The following is a 27,808-nucleotide window of genomic DNA, read 5'->3' on the forward strand; positions in this document are numbered from 1 at the left end:
CAACAACAACAGAAGCCTTCTCCCTGCCCTTCTCCTTTTTCCATTTGAATGCAAATGGAACCCATTTATCTAGGAAACTCTTATTTCACATTCAGTAATTTGGAGACTTTGCTGGAGCTCAATACTCTTGTCCTCTGCAGAAGAGTTTACTTTCTTTTCTCTATTTCTTCTCAATTCAGGGATTGACACAACCATTAGTTCTATTCAGATTATGGAAATCCAGCAAGTAATAGATCATCGGTATTGCAATGGAGACCACCAGTGCGGGTGGGTAAGCCTCCCCATGATACCTCGATTGTTTCTGGAATTTACTCAGGGCTCTGGGTTTCTGAGACTGGAATGAAAGCTAGAACGACATGGTAAAATCGATGTGTGCTTACATTGCTCCTTAAGTGAAAACACATTTGTTACACGGTGGACGAGGGAATCATAAAATGGTTGGTATTAGCAAATATCAATAAACCAAGGCTCCCACGATTCCAGTCTCCCACTTTAATGGGTAAAGCCAAGGCAAAAAGCTTAGAGGGCAGGGCTGTGGCTGACTCTCTGAGGACACGTACCATAGGCCCAGAGCTGCTGGTTAATTTTATAGACAAGAAAGACATTGTTACTGATGGCTCCAAGTAATGAGTGAGCTGACATTTACACATTTTAATAACAAGGAATACCATTGTTTTAATTGCTAAATAATATAGCTTATTTTAGCTTTTTCAGTTAGGAGGAAAAAAATCCAGATACTGAAAAAGTTATCAGCAACATCCATGTCTGTCGTGTGCCGTAAGGTAATGACGCATTTAGGAGCATAGAGTACAAGTAGCTTCAGAAAGCACAATATGCAAGTTGAAGGCATTAAGAGTGGGCAGATAATTTTCTTTCTTTGATAAATATGTACTGGGTGACTGCTAGGTTAAAGGCAAGGCCCTGTATTTGGAACTGGTGTCACAAATCCTTTGCATTCTCAGCCTTATTGCTTTTTTCAACCTAATGTAATGTAGGCTTCAGGCTTCAGGCTTGATTATACTGAGCTTTAAAAATAAGTTGTCTGGTGCGTTATGATTTGTTTATGGCTTTGACATTCGTTATGTCATCGAATTCTCACAAAGTCCCTATGAGGTTGGTCTAGTTGATCCCCATTCTGCCATTAAGGAACCTGAGCTTCAGTGAGCTTAAACAATTCAGAGACAGACATTAATTACTGTGTTAGGGTGACATAATGAAGAAGAGTAGGGTGATTCGGGTTCAAATACCAGAACTTTGACAAGGTAAGTTCATTCCCCCTGAGTGTCCGTTTCTCATCTGTGAGATGCTACTGCATGCAGATGCTGGGGGGCATGTGGTAGGAAGTAAATTCCATTTATCTAAGCTTCCTCTGGTAGAACAAGGCTCTCCTGATCTCAATTCAGATCAGTTTTAACAACTGCTTCCTCATTTTTAACAACCTACTTTAGTGTTATTAAAGAGAATCTAAAATGACCCTGGCTCTTTTTCCAACTTAATCTGGTTTTGTTTCTCCATATAATTCAAGGTATGGCCCGGACATAAGAATTTGTATTAGATATAATATGCTTTTCTGCTGGGGTTTTCATTCCAGTATGAGTCCCAGGAAGTCCCGCTTTCTCCCAAGTATCTCTCTTAAAGGGGATGTGTGTGTGGGGGGGTGGTGGTCGGGGGGTTGGGGGCATGTCTCTGTATAAGTCCTTCTGTGGTGCAGTTTTCTCCCTTATGAAATGGTGATTCAGACTATAATAACACTAGTTGATTCAAGTTCTGAACGTGCGTGGTATTTCCTGCTAATGTTGCCGAAAAGGGAGCGATTCAGGATAGAAAAGCTGGTATTCATTATTTCCAGTCCTCCTTTCCAGAGGGATTGTTAGTTTGCCTTTGCCTCATTTGTCTTCCGAAATCTGTGTCTCCTTAACAGGGACTGGAGTCATTTCCGGTGTGCTCAGTTTTATGCATTTGGCCTGGGATTTGGCTTCCCGTCATTTTGTCTGTGTGTTCTAACAAACCATAAATCTCTGTGGTATATTTTATATATTAAGACCTAAAAGAGATCACTTTGAAATTTGACAGGTACATCTCTGGAAAACATAGAACTCTCCCGTGCTAAATTTGATTTTCTGTGTTTGTTATAGAGCATTTCACAGTTCACATAGTATTTAATGAGTAACAAAAGCCTTTTGAAGCCTTTCCTGTGTATTTTGATTTGTGGTTTTATTTTTTTCCATAATTAGCTCTGGAAACTACAATTACAATATTCCTGTTAATAAGCACACACCTGCCAATGTCAAATTCTCTCTGGAAATCAAGTAAGTGCATAACTGTAGAAAACAATTCCGCTTCTATCATTATCTGAATAGGAAGTCTGACCTTACTTCACAGTTGATCAGTAAGTTAGAAGGTGGGAAGTTATCAGTCCATGCCGGCGGATGGTAGTTGGGTTGAGAGGTGGGCCAGCTCTAGGGAGTTTTCAAAATGAAGGCTGGGATCTTCCAGGCTCCTCCAGTGAATGGAAAGACGCTAAGGATTCACACTCAGCACCTGTAAAATGGGAGCAGTCTTGGGTTTGATGCTCTCAAGTTGCAGACTCCCCCCGACTGTGTCCCTTTGAATTAGGGTAGGAGCAAGAGTAACAGCACAGTCCCCGGGTTGGGGGGCTGGGCAGTTGGGCGAGTCCCTGGTAGCAATGCTGAGGCCGACACCACCCCCTCTCCCCAGGGGAGTTCAAGGAGTCAGAGTTTGGAGTTGAGCAGACCAGGGTTCAGATTTTGTCTCTGCCACTTACTAATTCTGTAACCTTGGAGAAACTACTTATCCTCTCTGAGTTGTTTTTGTCTGTAAAACAAGTTTGAAATCAGACCGGAACAAGTAGAGCTGCTGTGGGAACCGCTGTTAAGAATAGTGAAATTAATAACTACCATTTGCTGAGCACAGAGCCTATGCCACACACTCTACACTTTAATGGTGGGTCATATAATCCTCACAATAACCCTCTGAGTTCGGTATTTCTCTTCTAGTTTATATTTTTCAGATGGGAACACTTAGGTCTAGGGAGGTCAAACACACTTGTCCTGAAACTCGCAGACAGTAAATGGTAGAGTTGGGTTTCAAACTCAGCCCATCCTTTAAACCATCACTTTCCTGCCTTCCCAGTGAGACGAGAGATGTAAAAACGTTGCCCTTTCCTGGCACATATGAGACACTTAATAAATGATAGCTCTTTTTTTATATAAAAATTGTAAGTTATTTTATTTTGTTTGAGAGAGAGACAGTGTGAGTGGAGGAGGGGCAGAGAGAGAGGGAGAGAGAGAGAATCCCAGGCAGGCTCTGTGGTGGCATCACAGATGTGGGGCTCAGACTCACAAAAGCGTGAGATCATGACCTCTGCCAAAAGCAAGAGCCGGACACTTAACCAACTTGAGCCACCCAGGCGCCTCAATTGTAGCTTTTATTATCAGTACCTTTCCTTCAAAATCACAAAGCTCTAATTTAATCTATTCGTACCAAATATTTAAAATAACTATGGTACTTCTAAGACTTTCGACCCACTTCATTCAAATTATGCAATGAGCTGCTCATCAGGAAGATAGATGGTTTTTATTTTGTGTCTCTTGAGTATAGTCTCTCCTTTTCTCCCCCCTCTCCACATTTCCTCTCTTCTCCCCTTTGTTTTCTGCCTCTCTTTTCCTTTTCTCTGTCCTCCACGCTCCCTCTCTGCTTTCCCAGCTCTGTTACTCCTCCTCCATCTGTCCCTTCTTCTGTTTCACTTGGGCTTCATACTTCTTCCCTCATCAACTTTGCTTCTACAATGAGTTCATGACACTCAACCCAACGGCTTGCCTTGGAAAGGTTTGTTTCAAGCAGCAAGTGTTTCGTGACTCAGAGCCCATCACATTTCATGCAGAGCAAGAGCTAAATGTACTGTTTTCTAGCACTCCCTGAGTAGCCTGGAATAGCATTTCCTTCTTCACTCCTAGCTTCAATGGCAGGAAGTAAGCTGACACGGTATGTCCCCTGAAGTGGCAGAAAACCATCTTGAGCCACTAAATCAGGCTTTTTAGGTAAAGAGCCATTTGTCCAATATGTGTGATTTAAAAATAACACACATACTCAACTGAGATTGTAGGTTGTCCCACTTGTGCAATAAGATCATTTCCAAGGACAGATGGATCTCAGCCTCTTGATGATAATTAATGGGCTAACCTCCAGAGAAGAGTCATTCTTTCTGGCAGGACTTCTACTCTGATAGCTTTTAAGGGAGGTAAATTCTAATGGGGCTCACCCCCACATCCCTTCCTGTGTTTGTGCACCTTGCTGCTTCAAACAGTATCTCCTCAGATCAGGGGTGTGTAGAATCTGAAATCCTGGAAACTTCAGGTAGATGCAAATTCAGTTGCCAGAGAAAAGAGAATGGATATCTTCAAAAAGTATTTTCTAATCTGTGGGGATAAGAACTTCTGATGCTAGGGTGATTTAAGTCATGAGATTAGATCTTAGGGACTCTATCATATGCTACCCCAGTAGTCGTTTTGGTCAATTCAGGCTGCTATAACAGAAATACCATAGACTGAGTGCCTTAACAAACATTTATTTTCCACCCTTCTGGAGGTTGGGAAGTCCCATATCAAGGCACTGGCAGATTTGGCATTTGGTGAGGGTCTGCTTCCTATTTCATAGAAGGTCATCTCCTCACTGTGTCCATATAGCAAAGGAACAAGAGAGCTCTCTGAGGTCCTTTCGATAAGATCAGTAATCCCACCCATGAAGGCTCCATGCTCAAGACCTAATCACTTCCCATAGACTCTACTGCCTAACACATCACATTGGAAGTTGGGATTTCAGCATATGGATTTGGGGGAGGGGAACACAAACATTAAGTCCATGACAGTAATCATCTGAGACTGAGTAGTTTCTTTCTGTAATAATGAGATGGGAACGGGCATACTGGCATTGATGAGCTTTGTGTAATAAAATGCGTGCAAGAAACTTTGAATAGATTTCCAAGTTACGTTCCCATTCGCACCTCTTTTTATCAAGGTATCGCCTAGTGGAGCTGGTAACTGCTTTCCATTTGCCCTTTCTCTCCTTTGTCTCTTGAAGCACAACAGAACCATTGATAGTCTTCCAATGCAATTTCACCCTCGGAAATATATGTTTCCATAGTAAAAGGGAAGCCAAAGGGATACAAAGCCACCAAGAGGTCTCCCAGGAGATGACACAGGTAATGTTTTCCAGCCCCTGGGCATTCCCTCCCTGTTCCAGAAGAAGTGTGTCTAGAATTGCGGCACAGCCTCTGTTCCCCACCAGGAGAGGGATGCCGCGAGCCAAATGCCGCTGTTTCTCCTTGCTGGCTGACCCTGGTCACAGGGCTTTGCTCAGCATCCTCCATGTGTCCTTCAGAAACTGCAGACTGTTTTAGTGACTCCTGTCAAAAGCTATTGTCATGGATACCTTTCCTAGAGTAGTCAAGGAAATGCTTTCTCAGACTATAGTCTTTCCAACTGAGTGTAAAATGTGGTTATGAAATGGATCTCCCTTTCATTCATTATTTAGGGCTATCAGCACATTTGGAGCCTCCCTGTAGCCCCATTCTTTGATAGCACATACCACTTCCGTGTAGCTGCACCGGTAAGCTTTCTTTCTTTTTTTCCCCCCTTTTTCTTTTTCTTTTCTGGTGAGAAAGAAACAGACCATTAAATCAATCCATCGATCAATTCAATTCAGTCAGTCAATTACTTTAACTCATTTTTACATTAGTCATTCTCCTTTTTTCTTCTGTTCTGACAGGATTTAGCTGACTGTTCAACGGACCCTTATTTTGCTGGGATATTCTTTACAGATTACTTCTTTTACTTCTATCGGCACTGTGTCTGATGTATTCGAATTTGGTTGAGGACTTTGCCAAGGAAAAATACTCAAAAATACGGCGAACAGAAACATAACTTCTTGCAATCTCCTTCTTCTCTTTGTAAAACATTCACATTTATTGCCATAGGGCTTTTTCAAGCTTTGGCTTCTGACAGTTTTGAGACGTTAATGAGGAGAATAAAGTGTTTGCCGCAACTTGAGATAGTGTGGTTTTTGATTTTCCCGTGATTATGAAGAAAACTCTTCCTGGAGTAAACAGCACTGTTGGGCTTGAAAATACTGCTTCTGGTATTAAGGAATCTGTGAGGCCAAAGACGCAGGTCAGAGTCTACTTTGTGTTATGTATTTCTTACTGTAGCTTTCGAGAAAAATAAAAAGGCCCGTTTCTGCCAACGTGGGCCCACTAAACACAGACTCTTAACAGTGTGTGATATGGTGTGTGTTGGGGGACGGATGGGTAGTGTCTCACAGATGAGCTCACATTTAGGCAAACTATTGCTATGTGTTTATGGAAGAGAGGGAGAAGAAGGGAAGGAAGGTGGAAGGGAGGGAGGGAGAGAGAGAGAAAAACGACATACACTAGAGTGCAGAATGTTGCTTGTTAATGATTTGGATAAGAGAAATAGTCGCAATTCTACCCTCTAATGCCTAATGCCTGATGGACACTAAGTTTTGTGTGCTCTCTTATGAAGCACTAACTTGTGACAAGTTTTTTAAGGTAACCCAGATAATCTAGGCCCAGGTTATTTTCCAGTTTTCATTGGTTTTGTTTTCTTCTCCCTCTACATATGACGGCATTATGACCCATCTCTATTGTTTTCAGCTAAATTAGCTCTTGGATACTTCTGCCTGGCTTATGGGTACATTCATATGCCTTTCCCAATTTAGAATGGCCAGAAAGCCTCTTAGCTGGAGTCTATCAACCATGTTTTTTATTTTCTGTATTCAAACATTTTGACATTTGGGGGTCTTACTGACCTTAAGGGGACTCTACCTCCTAAGGTTAGCCAATTCCTAGAAATAGTAAACAACTTGTCCGTGAGTGCTTTTCAAATACAAGCCAAACAGTCCAGAGTCCACACTGCAACCCACCTCCTTTATTGGGCTCTCACACTCCACCTGCCCTAACCATGCCAGGGCTAGGTACCAGACAGCTAGGCACAGCCCCAGAGCCTGCTGAAGTTATTCACATGAGCCAGTCCCCAGACTGTCCACCCTGCCTCACTTCTTCCTTCCCATAGAAACCAAAACAAAGGCTCTTGCCCACAGTTCGCCCCCACTTCCTCTGCCTCCTGACTGACCCTGGTGCTTCCCAGTGTGGCCCCCAACATGTGGCATGTCCCCTTCTCTTGGGAACTATCACAAACTATCTTCTCAATGGCAATCATCTCCTGATCTGTTGGCCTTCCTGTATGTCAAATTCTCTATTAATACACTGTATTTTAGGACATGGATATTTGAGCCACTGTAGCTCTAGTTCTGGGTGACAAGGCTGCTGAGTGACTGGACTTCTCTTATCTTACTATTGGCCTGGGAGTCAATTAGGAGATGAGAGTTGTTTTTTTTTTGTTTTTTTTTTTTACCTTGACAGTGATAATCAGTAGTAATAATACATCCTCCTCTTCCTTGTTTTCAAATATTACTACACCTGTGCCATATGAATGGAATTGTGAGACCCCATCTATTAAGAAGAGATACGGTCCTTGCTCTCACAGAAGGCATTTTGAAATAAACTCAGTGACGCAGAGGTAGTTTAGCCCAGTAGGACCTGAGACTTCAGATCCAAACAGTCCTTGCCTTGAATTCAAATCCTGACTTTTCTCTGTGTACCCTTAGACAGGATACTTAACGTCTCTAAGTCTTGATTTCCTTCTTTATAGAAGAGGACAATGAGTATCTAGATAGGATTAAATGAGATAAAATATGTAAAGCACAGATAGGCTGTGAATAAATATAAGCTATGATTGTTTCAACTGCACAGAACAGAATCATTACAATGATTACAGTGGGATTATAAGGAGATTGAGTCACAAAACACTCACACATACATCAAGGCATGTTTGTCGACTATAAAAACCAAGCTACAGACAGAGCATATGCATGTGTGTTACATAATGTTTATGTTTTTTTCTATATTTGGAAAATTGTTTTACCTTTTACTAACAGCATAGCCCTTGTAGAAAATTAAATAGAGTAGTTAATTCTTGGGAGGAGTATTTCAGGAGCCCTGCAATTTCTTGGATTCAAATTCAGACTTGGTTGTCCTGGGTTGTATACTATCAGCCTGTCCCGGTATGACCTGCGTCTAGAGACTGTATTTTCCATTCCATTTTTAAATCATGTCCCAGGTTCGTGGTGTGGGAGAGACTTCATTAATTTGACCCTTCCACTGGAAGGAATGTTTGTGAGAAGCAGGGTTACAGAGTTCTTTCCAGCACATAGACCCCATGTTCTCATTCATGCATTTATGTTTGGGATAACATGGAGTTTCAGATATCTAAGGTAGTTCACTGACATTGTCTGTAAGAGGATTTCTCTCAAACAAACACTGTTTTCAAGTTAAATTCTATTACAAAACTGAAAGTCTTTCCCCGCAACAAAACAAAACAAAACAACAAAACAGAAAAAGCATACAACAGGAGACTGTGTTGAAAATCCTCAGAAAGAAAGGATTTAACATAATGAAGAGACCTGTGGCAATCTGTGGCATCCTAGGATTAGTTAAGGCTACTAAACTTTGCTGGAAGATTCTCTTTGTATTTTCAGCACTTTCCCAGTTGTGAGATATCCACCGTGGACCATGCTGCTTCAGGCCAAAAAGATTTTTCCTTGTGCCAGAGAACTGTCTGACTCTCTACTGGAATATCCCCAAATTTAAGTAGTGTCTATAAATCTTCCTCCCCAAAACTCATAACCTCAGTCCAACCATGAGCAAAACATCAGACAAACCAAACAGAGTGCTATTCGACAAAATACCTGACCAATACTCCTTAAAATCATCAAGGTTATCAAAAACAAGGGAAGTCTGGGAAACCATCAAAGCCAAGAGGGGCTTAAAAGAAACATGACAGCTGAATGCACCGTGGAGTCCTGGATGGGACGCTGGAACTAAAAAGGAGCAACAGATGAAAACTAAGGACTTTTGAATAAAGTATGGACTCTAGTTAATAATAATGTATCCATGTTGGTTCATTTGTTGTGACAGACATTAACAATAGAGGGAACTAGGTATGGAGTTTATAGGAACTCTGTGTCCTAGCTTCACTATTTTTCTATAAATCTAAATCTGCTCTAAAATACAAAATATATATATTTCTAAAAAGTCAGAAAATAAGTCCATAAGAGCTGGGCTCAAGTATCACCTACTGCCACCAGGTGCCATTTGTGCTAACATAGGATAAGTTCAATCCTGAAAAACAGGTACCATTTTTAACCTCAGGTCATTTATATCTTAGTTACTGTATTTCATACCCAGTATATATTTTCATGTAACTAATTATTTGCCAATTATTTGTCAGATTCTGTATATCAGCATCCTAGAAAATACCATATAAGATATAAACACTATAAAATATAAAATAGTCACATAACATAAACAAGTAGAATTATAAGAATTTTGAGTTCTAATAAACTCAAACAAGATTTTGAAAGCTCTGTCAGATTGTTTTTTAGACAACCAAACCATAAAAATTCCCTTAAAACAATTTGCATGCATGAGTTCAACCCTCCAGCACTTAAAAAAAAAAAAAAAGTAGAGCTCTTAACCTACCTCTTTTCCCATTTCCCATATTTTTACTTCTTTTGCCTAAGCAATTTTTGGATTTCAATTTTAGTGGCAGATTCCCAGAAAAACATCATTAAAGACCTCCAACAGAAGAGCAATTCTGTTGGCAGTTTACAAACCTCATCTTTCTGGATTCTCACCATGACCTTGTAATATGGGGAGTGAAGGGACTTCTAGTTCCCCATTCTATAGATAAGGAAACTGAGACACAAAGAGGGTAAGCAAGGACAAGAGTTGACACAGGTTTTCTGGTGCTAAATTTCATCCCTTTCCACTATATGACATGTCTTATTCAAGGTGGCTGCTTTCCAGAACTTAAGACGGGGTGGCTTATTTCTCACAGTGCTGGGGTCTGGAAGTCCCGCAGGCTCAGTGTCTGCTGGGGCTTCTGTCTTGGAGGTGCATAAAATTGTCTCCTTGCTGTGTCCTCATATGGTCTTTGCTCTGTGCAGGCAGGTGGAGAGAAAGAGGGAAGAATCAAGCTCTTTGGTGTCTCTCTCTCTCTTTTTTTAATGTGTTTTTTTTTTTTAATTTTTGAGAGAGAGGGTGACAGAGTGAGAGTGGGGAGGGGCAGGAAGAGAGGGAGACCCAGAATCTGAAGCAGGCTCCAGGCTCTCAGCTGTGGGCACAGACGCAGGGGCTCCAACTAACGGACCGTGAGATCATGACCTGAGCCGAAGTCAGTCACTTAACGGACTGAGCCACCCAGGCGCCCCCGTCTCTTTCCATAAGGGCACTAATCCCATCATGAAAACTGTCTCCTCATGACCTCATCTAAACCTAATTACCTCCCAAAGGTCCCATCTCCAAATACCTGGAGTCTAGGGTTTCAACATATGAATTCCAAAGGGAGACAATTCAGTCCTTGGAAGTACATCCCTTACCCTTAGGAATTTTATTCCTTTTTCTTCACAACCCACCCAAAAGGCATTAACGTGTTAATGGCGCTGGTAAGTGATGTTTACACTGACCAGCTCTCGTAAACCGATAGGATTTATTAGAGGATTTAGTCATCACACAGAATGGAGGGAGGGCAGAGGGACAGAAATGAGTGGAATCCCCGTCACCAGCCACGAAGTCACAACTATTTCTATTGCACCAGGGCTTAACAGCTCACTGAAGAATGCTCCACACCAACCTCATTCCGGGGAACGCTTCAGGAAAATCTTCACTTGGCAAAGCTAAAAGTGTTTTTTTTTTTTGGCTTTCATTTCTTCAAAGACATGTGTCATTGATTTTTGTGTCTGATTCTAAAGAGCCAGATGAGCTCTTACGAAGCATCCAAGGATTTAGAATCTAGTGCATTTTTCACGTGTGTTTGTTCAAAGCTTGTGGCAGCGCAGCCGCAGAGACCTCCCATTTACCAACAGTGTTCTGCGTAGACTCCATCTTCCCTTGGCTGGATTCTGTGAATGGGGAAAGTCTCTGCCACATAATTGGTGGAAAGGATGGGTGCCGAAAATCACAGTCTCAATCCTTCAATTTCTTATGGCTCCACACAAATACGCGTGAGATCACATTTTAGAAAGACTCTTGACAACACGTCTTCGCCAAAGTTGGGTCCTCAAGCCATTGTTGGCTGCACCAGCCAGACCTCCTGCTTAAATGCGGAGTAACTGGAAAAAGGACTAGAGTCAGAGCTGGGAAGCTTGGTTTTGGTCCCGGCTCAACCGTTGGCCTTTGGTGTCATCTTGGGTACTTTACTTTCTGGGTTGCAAACTCGGACCCGTGATCATCCTGTCTGCATGACAGTTACTGTGAACACTGAAAGTGATATATACATGAGGCCTCTTGTAAAGTGGAAGGTGCTGGGTGAACGCTACGGGAATACGGTTAAGAACGGTCCTTGGGAAGACATTATTTTGAACAAATAAATGAGAAGTCGGAAATTCTCACTTCTTGTAATGAGTTTCAGTTCATGACACTTAGGGTAAATGACTTACCTGTCCATTCACCATCTTCTTCACGTGGAAAACATGTCGCCTAGCACTCAATAGATGCTCAATTAACATGTATTAAGTGAAAGGTGGGTAAATAAAAAATTTCCTTGCATTTGCCAGGCGTATGGCAAGATGGCAACGGTAAACCAGATTTGAACTGTTCTCTCTCTTCCGCTGTGATTTTTTTAAATTGGTATTATTTGGAATAATAGGATGTTATTACCCTCTTCTCCAAACACATTTAAAATGTCTCTACATGGCTTCTGATAGAAACAAGCAAATCCATGGCCTGTTGTCTTTTAGAGGGTTTCAAACCCTGATAGTCAGCTACAGCCTATTATTCATCGTTTGTATTTATACTGCTGATTTTTTTTCCATACAGCACAACTGCATGAAAATCTAAATTAATTGCAGATTAATTAGAAAGCACTCAGTGAATGTTTCATATTATATCCAAACACGGAGCATGACAGTAATTAGGCTGCTGCAGTTTTCCCCTGAAGTAAGTTGTAAGACCTCGGGCCTGTCATCCTGTACAAGTCCCGAAAAAACATTCCCTTTTAGTGTGGATATTCTTGGCTCTTAAGAGCAGTCTCTGGAATTATCTGTAGTACAGAAGCTACTCAGAATTATGCTAAGAAGCAAAAGTCTTCATGACTTCACGAAGGGCGCCTTTGCCTCTGAGAAGACACTCCACGATAGATGATCTTTCCCGCATTCAGCCCCCAGTGCAGTTAACAGCTTGCTCATTTTCACTCTTGCTGAAACCTGTGGGGAGGACTTTCCGTGAGCCAGACTCTAGGGAACGAAAGGAGCAGCGCATCACTGGTGACCTCTCTGAGGCATCCCCCCACCCGGTGGAGGAGCCAGACAGCCACACGGCCATCACACCACACGAAAAGCCCTGTGGCTGTGGCATTGATGTTGTGCTGTGAGCAGACAGGGATGGGCTGATAAGGCTGGCTCTCAGGTAAATGAGAAAGAGGATGGAAGGGGGAAGGCTTCAAGCAGGAAGAGAAGTCTGAGCTGTTCTGGTTCCGAAAGAATGACAAATGTTGTTTGGTTTTGTGTCTGGTTTCTTTTTTAAACGGAGAAATTAGAAGAAGGTAGAGGTTGCCTATGAATCAATTCTTTATAAGAAAGAAGCTGATTTTGAAGTGCGCCGGGAACTGCAAAGAGAATAATTACCACCCCCACCCACCTGAGCCAGCCCTTCTGCGAGCTTTGCTCACAGGAGAGGCACTCCTGTTTCTAAAAGACACCCGTTCTTTCCTTCGGCTCCGGCAGCCAGCCATCTGTCCCAGGAGATTCGAGGGAACCGTGGGAAAAGCAAAAACACGCTGGGTGGGGCATGGGATGACTCAGGGAACTGGCAATGAGACTGTGGGTGGGGAGGCTGAGCCTCAGGACAGTGACTGACTCATCCACAGGTACCCAGCTCTCTGTGGTAGGGGCGTGATAAGTACTCGTGCAGTGGGCGAGGGCTGGCTCCCTAGGGGCCATCTGCCTCCCAGTCTTTTGGTCACTCTGCCCATGTTAAAGGAAAGAGGTTTTCCTTCCTAAAGAAAGTTTACTTCTCATTTTTCCACCTCAGGTGTTCACGGACTATCTCTTAAAAGTTCTCCAGGTCTGACTTGCCCCTTCTTTTGGCAACACTACCCCCCCACCCCCGCCCCGATTTTCTTTTGGCCAACTCTGTTCCCCCAGGTCTCCATCTCTGTGAATCACGTGAGGCCGATACCACTCCCTCACTCCAGGGAAAAACGTGTGACCCAGGCCCGAGTGAAGAAAAGATGGCATTTCCTTGGCAACAGTGGTTGGTTTAGGGGTGACTGTATGACCCAGTTCAGGCTGATCAGAACCATCCCTGGAAGTTTGACCGGAACCGTAAGCAAAGAGGGAGTTTTCTGTGGGACTTATTAAGCAGGTAGGAGTAAGCCTGGAGCTGCTGGGGGCCATCTTACCGTCATGGCGGACTGCCTGCCTGAGTACGAAGCTCACCCAAAGGGAAGTGGAGCTGAGGTATGAGGAAGGCACATTTCTGACTGGCCAAGCCTGGCTCAGCTGTCCCCCTGGGCTTTAGTGAGCTGTGGCCAGGTGAGAGGGTCATGCAGTTAGCAGCGCTGCCTCTCAGGCGGGGTGTGGTGGTGGATAGATTCCGCGCGTACGGAATGTGGAAGGGAAGGGAATCATAAGCATCGTGGGTATAGCCCCTTTGTCCCCTGTGGTCCCTATATTTCTGAGACACAGAAATGATTATTATTTCCATTTCACATGAGACTTAGGGTAAGTCAGAGACCATGCAACTGGTAGGTGACAGATGTGGCATCTTCAACGCAAGAACTTTCCATTTATGATCCAAATTGTTTCCTCAGCGCAGTTCTGTCTACTGTGGAATTACATAGTCTCCCTTTCTCGAGCCTCACAATTGCATCTAGTTTTCATGTTCAAGGATTTAATAGTACTAACTCAATGTTTTAAAGAAACAGTTGGTGGTGATCCAGAAAGAGAAGATCAAGCAAGAGAATCTGAACCGTGGGTCTTGAGCAATACGCTGCTGTCCATTAACGAAGCAGCCAGCGAGGGTGAGGATTCTGTTAGCAAATGTTCACGGAACGGCAGTTGGATAAAGGTGGGCCCTGTGCCTGGGACACCTGTGGGGTCAGCGGCAGCTGCAGGGGTTTTGGCAGCAGCTGAGGTGGCTGCGAATTTGATTCTTAATTTATAAGTTTGAGTAGCAAATGCCATTAACCCAATAGTGGTAACTTGTTATAAAGTGCCCCGTCCGGGGGGCAGCTGGGTGGCTCAGTCACTTAAGCATCTGACTCTTGATTTTGACTCAGGTCATGATCTTACAGTTTGTGGGATCGAGCCCTGTGTGGGATTCTGCACTGAGCTTGGAGCCTGCTTGAGATTCTCTCTCTCCCTCTCTCTCTGCCCCTCCCCTGTGCATGCTCTCTCTCTCAAAAAATGAATACACTTAAAAAATAAAGTGGCCCACTGGGCCTTCTGTAAGCACGGGTGGCTGAATCTCAGATTTATAGCTTATGCTTCCACAAACTTAGACTTTTCTGTTCTATCCTTTGTTTTCTATATCCCACCAGTCTTGGGGCAGGCGGTGGGGGAGGAGGAGGGAAGGAAGCGTTCACTAATACAATCACAAAATTGTGTTTCTTTGTCCCTGCGGTGACCTGCTGTGCAGGACTCCCCCCCTCCCACCCCACCAACCCCCTTCTCCAGTTCTCAGTGTCCCTGAGGGTATGTCATTCATGTACAGCAGTGGTCCTTAGTTGTGATGTGACAGTTGCCACTCTCCTTTTCTCTTTTGTGGCTCTTTGAGGCGTTATCTCTGGTCACTGCCACTGCCCGATTTAGCGACTCACCCACTGATACTGACCAAAGATGCCACAAGGAGCTGCTGAAGGTACTGCTGTTACTGTCCATCAGTGTCGGTGCCTTGGCAGAAGGGTTGAGGGCTTTGTCTGCCAACACGGCCACCAGAGGTTCTGGGTCTGCTGATGCCAGTGTTTGTCCTCCGTGGACCCTGGGCTAAGGCAGCTCTGTTTTGGCAGCCTCCTCTTCCGACGAGTCGGCCTTGATTGAACTCATGCCAGTTGGATCAGGGGATGATCTGAAAGTTGGATTTTATTACATTAAGTGTTTATTTATTTATTTATTTTTATTTCTAATGTTTAAAAAAAATTTTTTTTAATGTTTATTTATTTTTGAGACAGAGAGAGACAAAGCATGAATGGGGGAGGGTCAGAGAGAGGGATACACAGAATCTGAAGTAGGCTCCAGGCTCTGAGCTGTCAGCACAGAGCCCGACGCAGAGCTCGAACTCATGGACCGTAAGATCATGACCTGAGCCGAAGTCGGCCGCTTAACCAACTGAGCCACCCAGGAGCCCCTCTAATGTTTTTAATGTTTATTTACTTCTGAGAGAGAGAGAGAGAGAGAGAGCATGCCCATGAGTGTGGGAGGGGCAGAGAGAGACAGAGAGAGACAGAGTGAGAACAGGGGAGGGGCAGAGAGAGAGGGAGACACAGAATCTGAAGCAGGCTCCAGGCTTTGGGCTGTCAGCACAGAGCCCGATGTGGGGCTCGAACTCACAAGCCATGAGATCATGACTTGAGCCGAAGTCAAACGCTCAACCGACTGAGCCACCCAGGTGCCCTAAGGACTTTATTATATTAGAAACACCTCCCAGGAGGCTGCATTTTGTCTTAGAACCTAAAACGTGTGGACCTCTATCCTTGCTTCCCTTGGTCTGTCATTTTTTTTAAGTTTATTTTTTATTTATTTTGACAAAGATACAGAGAGCAAGGGGGGAGGGGCAGCTAGAGAAGGAGACAGAATCCCAACCAGGCTTCACGCTGCCAGCACAGAGCCCGACCCAGGGCTTGAATTCACAAACCGTGTGAGATCATGACCTTTGGTCTGTCATTTAAAAGACCCTGGGAACTCATCCCATAGCCAGACATGCTTGAATCCTAAGTGAATATAGATTTTAGACCAAAATGTAAACAAATACATGCAAATGCAGGGACACCTTCTGACAGACTTTCCACGGTTATCAAATAGTGCTTTATATAATTTTACCCCTGAGGCAGAGTGAAACCAACTCATATCAAACCTTTTTAGAAATGCAAATGTATCACACACAGCTTTACCTTAGCTCCTGTGCTCTTGGATGCAGAAGGATCTTGAGGACAAAGTCCTCCCAGGCAGCTCTCCATGCCTTATACAAACCAACTGGTGCTTGGCTAATCTCTCAAGGAGACGGTGCTCCCGACCCTTGCAGCTTGCTGGTTTCTGTTTCCTTTGTGGCAAGAGCAAAACCAAACCAACAAAACATGGAGAATAGCACTGCTCCTGAGAAGCACATAAACCCAACTGGAATATTCTCCGGGGGAGACATTTTCTCAAGTTCTCTGACCTTTGAAGTTTTAGAAAAATGCACAATTATTGAAGTCTGCGCACTAATACTTCTTTAATGTGTTTTAATTTTTTTATTCACGTCTTAGAGACTTTCTGGAACAGACTGTTTTTTTAAACAAACCAAATTTAGGACATCTATTTAAATCTCTTTTGAAATGCAAAGAATTTTTTTTTTTTGATAAATAGTGATTTACAAATGGCACCATTCCATTTCCATTATGACACTTTGACAGGTTATTAAAATTATGTGTTCACATGGTTATTTTTTGACCAGGGGACTGGAAGATGGAGAAGATGATAACAGTGGTGAAAAGAAGGAATAATGTGTGTGTGTGTGTGTGTGTGTGTGTGTCTATGCCAGAATAAGGTAGTGAAATGTTTTCCTCAACCCACTTAAGATTCCTGGCTGGGTCTCAAAATTAAACTGACAAAGACAGATTATCAAGGGAGAAGCACGCAAATTTGTTTAGTGCAAATTTTACATGACACAGGAGCCTTCATAAGGAAATAAAGACCTAAAGAAACAGATAAGCCTGAGTATTTTTATGCTATATTTGCTGAAAAGTGGACAGTCGTGTAGAAACACAATAGGCCAAAAAGTATGAGGTAAGTGTAGTAAACTGGGGGAAATTTAGTGAGGCCCGTTCAGATTTTTGTTGGTGGTGTCGCTTTGTCTTCAGAGATAAGAACACTCCTTTCTTCTGGATACAGGGAGAAGATCTCTTAATTGGGGATTTTATAATCTGTTTCTGAAGAGAAGAGCTATAGGAAGGGGCCCATTTTGCTGTTTCTCCAACTCCTTCAGCTTATTCAATAGGGGGTTCCGGTTCAAGATGGCAACCCACAATTGGTTGGGAACTCAAAACCTGGGGCTTCTCCCTAAGGATCAAAGGGTTCATACCCTACATTTGGCACCCCAACTTTTAAAATCAGCATCTGAGAGACAAGCCCCCAAAATATCTGGCATTGAAGACCAACAGGGTGCCTATCCACCAGACCTGCAGGGCTATGGCAAACCGAGTCTCTTAAAGGGATCGTGTGTTGACTCACCCGATCCTGGGCCAGTGCAGAAGCAGCCCTCTGAAAAGTGCCCAAACTTTATGCGAAACTCATTTCTTAATTTTAAAGTGTTGGTCTAAGGTGGCAGGAGCCTGCAAGAATACCCTCCAGGGAAAGAAGTTGTTGGATGCCATCTTGGTGCTTTCCCTCAGCCTTGCTAAGGCCAACAGGCACCATCTTTTTTTTTTTTTTTTTTTTTTTCCTTTCCCTTGGGTGTGGGCTCTATACTCCAGCTGGCAGGGGCCATCTTCCATGTGCTCCCTCTTCCTTGCTGAAGCTGGCAATCACTATCTCTCTCTTAAACTTCCCTCCTTCCTCCTCCTCTTTTTTTCTTTCTTTTTCTTTTTTCAAACTTATTTTCCATGAGTCCTTTCTTTGAACTTCCTCTCTGTCTCACTCCAGCCAGTAGTTGCCATCTTTATGCTCTCTGCCTGTCACTCTCAAGGGCCAGTATCTCACAGAGGGAAAAAGGGGAGCGTCTGGTGCCTTGGTTTTTACATCTGGTGACCTGGGTTTCGTCGCTGCCACCTAGGAGGTGCCCCGTGATTGCCTAGATCTGGAAGCCGTGCAGGGATTGGGGGTGTGTGTGATCCTGGGTCCCATAAGATGTAACAATGGGGGAGACAGTTCTTGGCAGGCCGCTACTCCTAGGGCACTCCGCAGACAGCAGACTGAAACACACCCCAGTCTTCCTGAGAATGAGGCATATTTGCTTTTCCAGGAACTTTGGACTGAGGGGCAGGCTTCTGGTTCGGCACACGGAAAGGTCTCAGAGGGGCTCTTGGTGAACAGAATCTTTGCATTCTCCCTCTGCCTTGCCCTGGCTCCCCTCTATCTTACAGAAAAGAGTTTATACCCTTCCCTGGTGCCCTGGTTTTTGTGGCTGCTGCCTAAGAGATGCCCCTTGATGGCCTGGCTCTGGTGGCCGGGGGGGATGTGTTCCTGGGTCCGACAGGCCTGTAACAATGGGAGAGACCGTTCTTGGCAGGCCACCACCCCCAGGGCACTATCCAGACAGCAGATTGAAACACAACCCCAGCCTTTCTGTGAAAGACACCTACTTGCTAGTCCTGGAGCTTCAGTTTTAGGGGGAGGCTTCAGGTTTGGCACACATTTAGAGGCTACAGAAGTGCTCTCAGGGAGTGTAGCCAGAGGGACGCCATTTTTGTACTCTCCCTCTACAGCCCGCTGATAGCTCAGAAATGAGCTTGTATGCTTGTCTGGAGTCTCGGTTTTTGTGACTGCTGGCAAGGGGACACTGGACACCACCAGATCACCTGGCTCTGGGGGCCAGCTAGGCTTATGCTTGTGGAATGTATATATTTGCCTTCTTCAGAAGCCTGGGGGTCCAACTTCCAATCAGCCTGAATCTAGGTGCTGATTGAGATTCTCCCCTTGGGACACTGACGGGTCCTGGCACATCCTCAACTTCTGGGAGCTATTAAAAATAAAATAGGCTGCTTGGACAATCACAGAAGTTTGAGAGACAGCTAATAGCTAGGAAGATAGGTCAGGGTCGAATGACAAGGCTTATCTCCTACTCGAGGCCACTCTTTCAAGACCATGAGAGGTGGCTGTTTCCTCTACTGCATAGAAACGGTGGTTTCCAGAGGCTGGGGTTTGAGGGTGGGCAAAATGGGTGAAGGGAGTCAAAAGGCACAAACTTCCAGTTATGAAATAAGTAAGTCACGGGGATGCACGGTGACTGTAGTCAATAATACCGTGTTGTATATTTGGAAGTTGTTAAGAGAGTAGATCTTAAAAGTTCTCATCACAAGAAAAAAAAATCCTGTAACTGTATGTGGTGACAGATGTTAACTAGGTTTATTGTGGGGATCATATCTCAATATATACAAATATTGGGTCATTATGTTGTGTGCCCGATACTAATATACTGTCATATGTTAACTATACCTCAGTAAAAAAAAAGGAAAAAAAAATAATCAAGATGCCATATTTGAGGGTAGTGTATCCTAAACCCCATTACTGGCCAAACATCAAGGGGTCCTTATATTCTATCTATCTGACACCCCCATGTCGGCACAGGCTCACAATTGTATTTAGGATCTTTTCACAGGAAGCTGATAAGAATATTCAACCCAGTCTACCAGGTGTTGATGAAGCACCTTTTATGTGTCTCTCATACACAACAGGGGTCTAACAAAACACAAATGCTTTCAAAAGCACCCTCCCACTCTGAGTTGCTTCCCTTAGCTGTTGCTCCCAAGGACCCTGAACAGGAAAGATTAAAACCCACTTCAACTCCACTTCGGCTGCAACTTATATTCAGTCTCGTATTTAACCAACTTTCCCAAGGCCGAGACGATTTTGTATACGTGGATTTGCATTTTATTGGCTCCCTCACCTCAAAAATCGCCCAGGATTATATAAGGCAGTCTCTCTCTCTCTCTCTCTCTCTCTCTCTCTCAAGTGGGCCTATCCTGAGCAAAGGGAAATGCTCGCCAGGAGTAACCTGCTCGGTCATACCTGCTGAATTCAGTGGGATCCGGGAAGAGCATATGGGAACCTTTAAGAAGGCCCCGTCCTTTAAAGTTGGCCATGTTGTATTTCACTGGCAGTAAATGAAAGGAAAACAGAGCTCGAATAACTGGCTGCATTTGTTTAGTGCCCCAGAGCAGGACCTCTCAAACTTTAATGTGCATATGACGAAGGGATCCTCTTGAAATTCTTGTTCTGATTCAGTAGGTCTGGGGTGGGGCCTGAGAACTTGCCTGTCTACTAAGTCCTGCACGATGTTGATGCTGCTGGTCTGGGGACCCACTCTGAGTGGCAAATCTTTAATTTGCCAAGGGTTTTCCTATGTCATCCCATTCAATCCTTAGGACAGGCCTGTAAGGTACTGGACACATCCCCATTTTACAGAAGTGGAAGCAGCTTCAGTGAGGAAAACAGGATCGCTTCGGGTATGCAATCAGTAGGACCTATACGCAGTCATCTAAACCCAAAAGTCCAGTGCTTCCTCCCCCGTGACTGTGACCCTCCACCCATGACGTCACCCGGGTCACTATGCATCAGGGCTTTTGATTTCAGAGAGCTGGTTCTGCAGCACGCCGCCGTGTGTTCCTAGACCTTGAATTGTTAAATCTGCTCCTGGGGCGCCTGGGTGGTTCAGTCAGTTACGTGTCTGACTTCGGTTCAGGTCACGATCTCACCGTTTGTGGGTTTGAGGGGCTCTGCCCCGACAGTGCGGAGCCTGCTTGGGAGTCTCTCTCTCTCTCTCTCTCTCTCTCTCTGCCCCTCCCTGACTCATGCTTTCTCCTTCTCTCTCTCTCTAAAGAAACTGAAAAAAAAAAAAAAGCTGCTCCTTGCTTGTTAGCATGTTTTGGTTGGTGACTCTGTCATCCTGCATGCTATCCCTCCCTACTTCATACTTTATCCACGGGTAGGTCTAAAATTCCTGGTTTCTCTTATCTGAATCATAAATATAGGCTTTTCAGTGATGTTTGGAGGCTCAAATATCGATGAATACATAGAGGACTGATCTATGGTAAGTAAAACAGGCAGTATATGGAGAATTGCAATGAGAGATTAGACATCTTCCTATTGATAATAACAACAGAATAAGAATAATAGTATATGCTAGAAGTTGACAAAAGCATAATGGGTAAACAGAGGGGCTTGGGAGTTGGTTTAAAAGTTTATTTATTATTTTGGGGGAGAGAGAGAGAGAGTGAGAGCGAGTAGGGGAGGGCCAGAGAGAGGGGGGGAGAGAGAGAATCCCAAGCAGGCTCCTCACTGTCAGCTCAGAGCCCGATGCAGAGCTCAAACTCATGAAGTGTGAGATCATGGCCTGAGCTGAAATCAAGAGTCAGACACGTAACTGACTGAACCACTCAGGTGTCCTGGGAGTTTTGAATCCTGGTTCTGCCTCTTACCGAATGAGTAACTTTGGCTCAGTCATTTAACTTCTCTGCGCTTTGATTTCCTTGTAGCTTAAAAGAAGATAATACGGTTTTTGTGACAATCAAAATATTTAATTCACAACTATGCCCAGCACATACTAAGTACTCAATAAATATTAATGAGCATCATTATTACCAGTCATACCAACCTCCTTAATTTTAAGATAGAGCCACAGAGGCCCGAAAAGCTCAAGCTATTTCAACATTCATTAGGAAACAATCATGAGGCTTTTGCTATGCAGCAGACATTTACTGGTTGATGGCTAGACTTCCGTTATAAAATGGGAAGTCGGAGAGCTGCTAACCAAACACAGACCCGCCGATTTCTGTTCTATTTTGGAGAGTGTGAGCAAATGATCACCACACTCACTGCCACTCTGGCTTTTTAACGGGGTTTTGATATTCCACACGGTTCCTTGGGTAGCAAGCATCACCAAATGAGTAGCCTTGGGTCAGTTTCTTCCTCCATTTGTCTTCTTGGCATGGGGGGCCCTGCAGTGTGGACGGAAAGGCATGAAGCCTGGAGCTGAGCCGCGGGGGCCACAGAACCGGCTGATGGGGTGCCTGGCGTGTAGGTCAAGAGTGCTCTCACAGCCTCGTGCGTGGGGTTGCTCTTCTCACGCACACGTTTCCAACCCCACCCAGAGACTGTTGGGTTTAGAATCAGCATCGCTTACCTGGCTGAAGTTAGTGCTGTGGGCATCTCTGTCCCCAAGGACGGTAAGGAATCTAGTTACCCTGGGCTGCGGGGCAGGGGCATCGGTTTGCAGCTGACCTGCTGGCCACATTATACAGTTCTCTATTGCAAAGCCTTTGTGTCCAGAGAATTCTCTGGCTCTGAACTTCGCTACTTTTGTTTGGAGCAATCTCGCCCCAGTCTTCAAGTTTCAGGCAAGGCACCTGGCGTATAGCTAAGGGATAAGCAGAAGAAATAAAAATCTTTTATTACTTGAGTGAAGCCAGGTATGTGCAAATAAACAATGAAAAAGTGCAAATGACCTCAAGAGAGGAATTGTATAAACTCCCAAGGGACTAGTCCCCATCTTTACAAACCAAGGGTTGCTTAACATTTCACTACTTTGTTTTCCTCTTCGTGCTGAATGCAAATTTATGCTCGTTGGCAGCAATCTAGGGGGCACATTCCCTTAAAAATTAAGCCTCTTATTTCAAATATTTGTCTCACTGCAAATTATTTCAATGTTATCAAATAATTCTTCCTTCAACAATAGCTCCTGTATGTGAAGCCTGTGCATGCAGAAAACCCAGACATGTTGAAAATAGACCTTCATAGACAATCTAGCCCAGGGGAGTTCACTGCCCCAGTTACAGTGTTTTTGGATTGCACAGGATAAAGGGCTCCAAATTGAGGAATGTGCAAGATGGGAAAAACTGTGATCTTTTGTCTTTATACAGGGAAGGAGGAATTAGTGATACTGACCTCCCAATGCACTGAGTTATGGAATTGGACAAAATTCAAATTTTTTTTAAGTTTATATTTGAGAGAGAGGAGAGCGTGTGAGCCAGTGGGAGAAGGGCAGAGAGAGAGAGGGAGGGAGAGAGGGAATCCTAGGCTGATAGCACAGAGCCCAATGCAGGGCTCGAACTCATGAACTATGAGACCATGACCTGAGCCGAAGTCAGATGCTTAAGTGACTGAGCCACCTAGGCGCCCTCAAAATTCAATGTTTCTAAATGTGGTTTTCTCAGAGCAACATGTGCAAGTGACTTCAGAAGTTGAATGGGACTAGTAAGCTCATCGCTGAGGCCATGGTTCTCTCCTACACACCCATTTCACTGTCCAGTGGCAACTATTTTCTGCTCTTTTAAGCTCTTTGTTCTTGAACGAGGCCCATGCGTCTAAAGAATATGCTTATGCTGCTGTTGTCCACCAATTTTAGACATTACAGTAGATGAAGATTTAGCTCAACTGCCTTCCATTTCATCCTGCAAGATGTTTGTACCAAAATTCTGTAAGTTTATGTTCTGTTTTCATTATGCTGAATGCAACGTCATCATTGCCGAGCTTAGAAGAATGATTGCACTTTCTCTAAGTTGTATTGTTGTTGTTTCCTACAGCAGTGGGGACATTTTCCACCAGGTACACATTTCCTTCGTCAGGCCAGTGACCAGAATTTGCCAGACTTGTGGTCGACAGATGTCTCCGCTAACAGCACATCTTCAGGCAGCGTATTTATCTGGATTGATTCCCTCCGGCTCCTGCCTAACCTCGTTGAACAGCAGAACACGAGACCCCAACATGACCTAAGCTTCGTAAGTAAGACTTAGAGATGGCAAGGAGAGAGAACAGCATAAGTAAAGGCGAGAGGCAACCATGAGGATGGCATCATCTAGAAAGGATTTTCTGAGATCTTTAGATGCTGCCTGCTGTAAAATCTTACTACAACATGGATGTCGATACCAAGTCAGGGGATAGATAGCTTTAGAATCACTGTGAGGGTTTTCCATTCTCTTCATAAATATGACATATACATCTGGACAGCCTAAAAGTCTATTTCATTCGGAAATGTATTAATCAGCTCATGAAACCTGGAAATCACTCACCCCGTGTTTTGCCAGCAAACCCCTTATGGCTGTGTCTTCCTCCTTCTCCTTTCCTTGCCACTGTTGAGAAAAGACAAGCATCTGCCTGCGGTTGCATTCCAGCCTCTGAACAGATCCCCCGGAGTACCGAGCATAAAGGGATCGAAGCCTGTGCAACCACACACAGGCATGCACGCAATTACACACATCCCCAGAAGTAACAAGCACGCACAGACTCACACACACACACACACACACACACTGATCTTCACTGGATTTCCATTTAATCCTCCCTGATTCTTTTAAAGCCTTTTTTCCCCAGGAAAAAACTAAGAAACAGACTCTGAATTATAGAGAACAAACTGATGGTTATCAGAGGAGAGGTGGGTGGGGAGATGGATGAAATGGGTGATGGGGATTAAAGTGTATTCATGATGGAAAAAAATAGGAAAGGTAATAATGAATGGACGAACTGGCAGGGAAGGGATGATGGAAAGCTCGAAAAGCATTCCTGTTGCACTCTCGCTTTGAAACCCAAGGTATAGAAAAACATATTTATAATAACCAGTGCAAGTTACTGCAGATGGTAAGCCAAGGGCATGAAAGCAAAACGCTGGTTAGTAATTTTAATAAAAACTGAGAATTTCTCTGTTTCAGTTTCCCTGTTAATGTCCCTGCTAGGGATGGGACTAACTGAAAAGATTTATAAAGTGGTCAGTCTTCTCATGACCAGTGGAGACTCCTAAACTTTCTTCCAGGCTTGTCACTGGTATTTAGTCCAATACAACATGAATTGAGACTTTCTTTCTGAAACTTTCATTTTATTTTATTTTTTTCATTTATTTATTTATTTTTGAGAGAGGGAGAAGAGAGAGAGAGAAAGAGAGGAGGAGGAGGAGGAGGAGGAGGAGGAGGAAGGGCAGAGAGAGAGAGAGGGAGAGAGAATCCCATGCAGGCTCCTCACTGTCAGTACAGAAGGGCTTAGATGCAGGGCTGATCCCATGAACTGTAAGATCATGACCTGAGCTAACATCAAGAGTCGACCCTTAACCCACTGAGCCACCCAGGATCCTCTGAAACTTTCATTTTAAAAGCCATGAATTCCAAGCAGGGAAAGCAAAGCTTCAATCTGAAGCACAGGCCTTGCTCTTAACTCCCCTTCCTCTGACTCCACATTTGCCAAGAACATGGCTGACTATGATCTGGTTTTCCATATAGAGTTTCCTGTAGGGAGCAAATATTTGATCAACTGACATAAACATCCCAGTCTGCCTGGACGCTTTGGTTCTCATTGTGAATGAACTGGCCTTTGGGTTTTTTTGTTTTGTTTTTTAAAGTTTATTTATTTTTGAGAGAGAGCACACACGCATGCGTAGGGGAGTAACAGAGAGAGGGACACACAGAATCCAAAGCTGGCTCCAGGCTCTGAGCTGTCAGCACAGAGCCCAATGTGGGGCTCAAACTCACAAACCTGAGCCGAAGTCAGATGTTTAACCAAGTGAGCCACCCAAGCATCCCTGGCCTTTGGTTTATATGCCACTTGCTTGAGAGGTAGGTTTACATGAGGCTGACAACCAAAGAGCTGCTATGTTATGGTGCTCTAACAAAATCAAATTAATTAACCTGCACATACATTTGAGGGCATCCATTCACTCCCTTTCTGCCTACAGGCCTACTCCTGCCATTTGCAGAGCCCAGGACAGAAGTACAAATGGAGGACTCAAGCTTATGTCTTATTCCCCTTTTCTTCACATCGATGGCTTTATTCTTCACATTAGGGGCCACGTGAGCATCCATGAGGACACCGCAGTCACCAAGTCAAAGGTCTGCCCCGGTCCCTGCCTGCCCAATCGCCACTCTTTGGTCATCTCAAGGGCCCAGGGGTGTGCGTAGAGTAATGGCTACCTTTGGGAGGATAGACCAAGACAGAAGCCCAAGCAAGATCTGCTGCTTGCTACAGGCCATTTGATGAGGATGGTCTACGTGTGGCAGGTTGACTTCAGAGAGGACCTGTCTCCTTGACTTTAGGGTCTCCTCACTATGTGGAAAGGGTTTTGCAAAAGGCAGGGCCTGGGGAACCTAGTTGCCCAGTTCTAAGGATGATACTGCCTACGTGGCCATCCTTTCCCCACTCTGAGGACATTCAGGAGTGAATGTATTACCTTGTTGGATGATCTATCTCAGCTCACTGAACCTGCAATACTTCCTACTAGAATGTAATTTGCCAAGTTGTGGCCAAAGGGGAATCTGACTCAGGCCTATGGACCATAAGCAAAGCCATATCTTGTTTGAAATTGCTCTCTAAAGACCTGGAAGAAACTTTGGGGTTTCCTATGAATATTTGTAGAGGCTCCTCAGGCAATTGGACTGAATTCTGAACTATGTAGAAATGCAGTCAGGGGTCACAGTCTCATCTGTCTTAATTACAGGGTCAAGGACAGAGAAGACTTAACTGCTAATGGAAGCCCTTAATCTGACTGAACCTGAACCGTTTGGCCCAGAGAAATTAGCACACAGTGATAGCTAATGTTATTCAAATAGTTTTAAAATAATCTAATCTTCCAGAGCTCTGTGCCTGGCTGATGGGAAAGAGAAGGTGAAAGGAACGACATGGAACTTACTTGCTTCTAAATATGCTTTGGGGCAGAATGGTTGCAGGAGCGATCTCATTTTGTTCCAAGAGATTTCACTGCTGTTTCAAAAACACTCCATTCGGTCTGGCTAATAGAACCAAGCCACAGAGCTGCGCTAAGAGAGGGGCGGAAAAGGATTTTAATCTACGTAGCCAGCTGGTCTGTCCTCTAGATTATACAGGGGGAGGAGGAAGAGAAGAGAAAAACGTAAAACACAATGTGACACACAGAGCAGTGTGACGTGATTACCCGAGAGAAGATGCCTTAAAGGTAAATGGATGGGAAATCAATATTTATAAAGTTCTGGGTGGGGGGAGGAGTTGGCCCTTTCTGCTAATATCAAAATGGCTGAAGAGCTGTGGTCAGGAGGACTGGCCTGTTTGGCTGCTCACTCAATTTTATATCTGGCCAATCATCCATTCATTCAGCAAGTATCTAAGTATCGGCCATATGCAAGGCACTGTTTAGCAAGAGATCATTTCTAAGGATCCTTATCTTTCACCTCCTTTCTTCTACTCTCCATCCTCAACCTCATCCTGAGGGAGGTAGCATCACACAATAATCAGCCACTCAGGCCGTGTAACCATTATTTTGCATCCTGGAGCCTTGGATTCTGCATCTGGAAAACAGGGATAGTAATAGTGCTTAGCTCGCATTGGTGGCTTGGCACACACTGAGCTCCCAGTAAGTGTTAAATACGAATAACGTTGTGAAAAGGATAATAATAAGTGGCTTCAGAGGCTGTTGAGGCTCACTGGGAACCACCTTTAGGAAGAAGCGGAGTTTGCCAGAAATGAATCGAGAATGTTTGTAACGTCCAATGTTTTGCATTTCTTTTTTTAAAAAAAATTTTTTTTAACGTTTATTTATTTTTGAGACAGAGAGAGACAGAGCGTGAACAGGAGAGGGTCAGAGAGAGAGGGAGACACAGAATCGGAAACAGGCTCCAGGCTCTGAGCTGTCAGCACAGCGCCCGACGCGGGGCTCAAACTCACGGACCGTGAGATCATGACCTGAGCCGAAGTCGGACGCTTAACCGACTGAGCCACCCAGGCGCCCCTGTTTTGCATTTCTTGAGCCTGAAGAAAACACCAGCATTAGTTGGGCGTGGGGTGTGCT

The 27,808-nt window shown here is 44.2% G+C and overlaps 1 protein-coding gene and 2 long non-coding RNA genes across 3 annotated transcripts in view; 1 reads left to right on the forward strand and 2 right to left on the reverse strand.

Moving 5' to 3' along the window:
• Positions 1-6,282, forward strand: part of MYRFL (myelin regulatory factor like) — a 128,527-nt gene extending 122,245 nt beyond the window's left edge. Inside the window, exons 19-23 of the mRNA XM_043564284.1 lie at positions 180-267; positions 2,235-2,309; positions 5,101-5,221; positions 5,554-5,628; positions 5,788-6,282. Coding sequence (XP_043420219.1) covers positions 180-267; positions 2,235-2,309; positions 5,101-5,221; positions 5,554-5,628; positions 5,788-5,874 — 446 coding nt within the window. The 3' untranslated portion in view covers positions 5,875-6,282. The remainder of the gene's footprint in view (positions 1-179; positions 268-2,234; positions 2,310-5,100; positions 5,222-5,553; positions 5,629-5,787) is intronic.
• Positions 6,283-7,971: 1,689 nt separating this feature from the next.
• On the reverse strand, positions 7,972-15,310 carry LOC122474040. The gene is made up of 2 exons (XR_006294773.1): positions 14,990-15,310; positions 7,972-10,096 (listed from the first exon to the last, which is right to left on the reverse strand). It is a non-coding gene; the product is annotated as an uncharacterized LOC122474040 (long non-coding RNA).
• Positions 15,311-21,438: 6,128 nt separating this feature from the next.
• On the reverse strand, positions 21,439-27,061 carry LOC122474041. Its single transcript, XR_006294774.1, has 3 exons — positions 26,678-27,061; positions 24,078-24,137; positions 21,439-22,426 (listed from the first exon to the last, which is right to left on the reverse strand). It is a non-coding gene; the product is annotated as an uncharacterized LOC122474041 (long non-coding RNA).
• Positions 27,062-27,808: the final 747 nt, after the last annotated feature.

This window comes from Prionailurus bengalensis, chromosome B4, assembly GCF_016509475.1.
Source record: "Prionailurus bengalensis isolate Pbe53 chromosome B4, Fcat_Pben_1.1_paternal_pri, whole genome shotgun sequence".
NCBI classification, from domain to species: domain Eukaryota; kingdom Metazoa; phylum Chordata; class Mammalia; order Carnivora; family Felidae; genus Prionailurus; species Prionailurus bengalensis.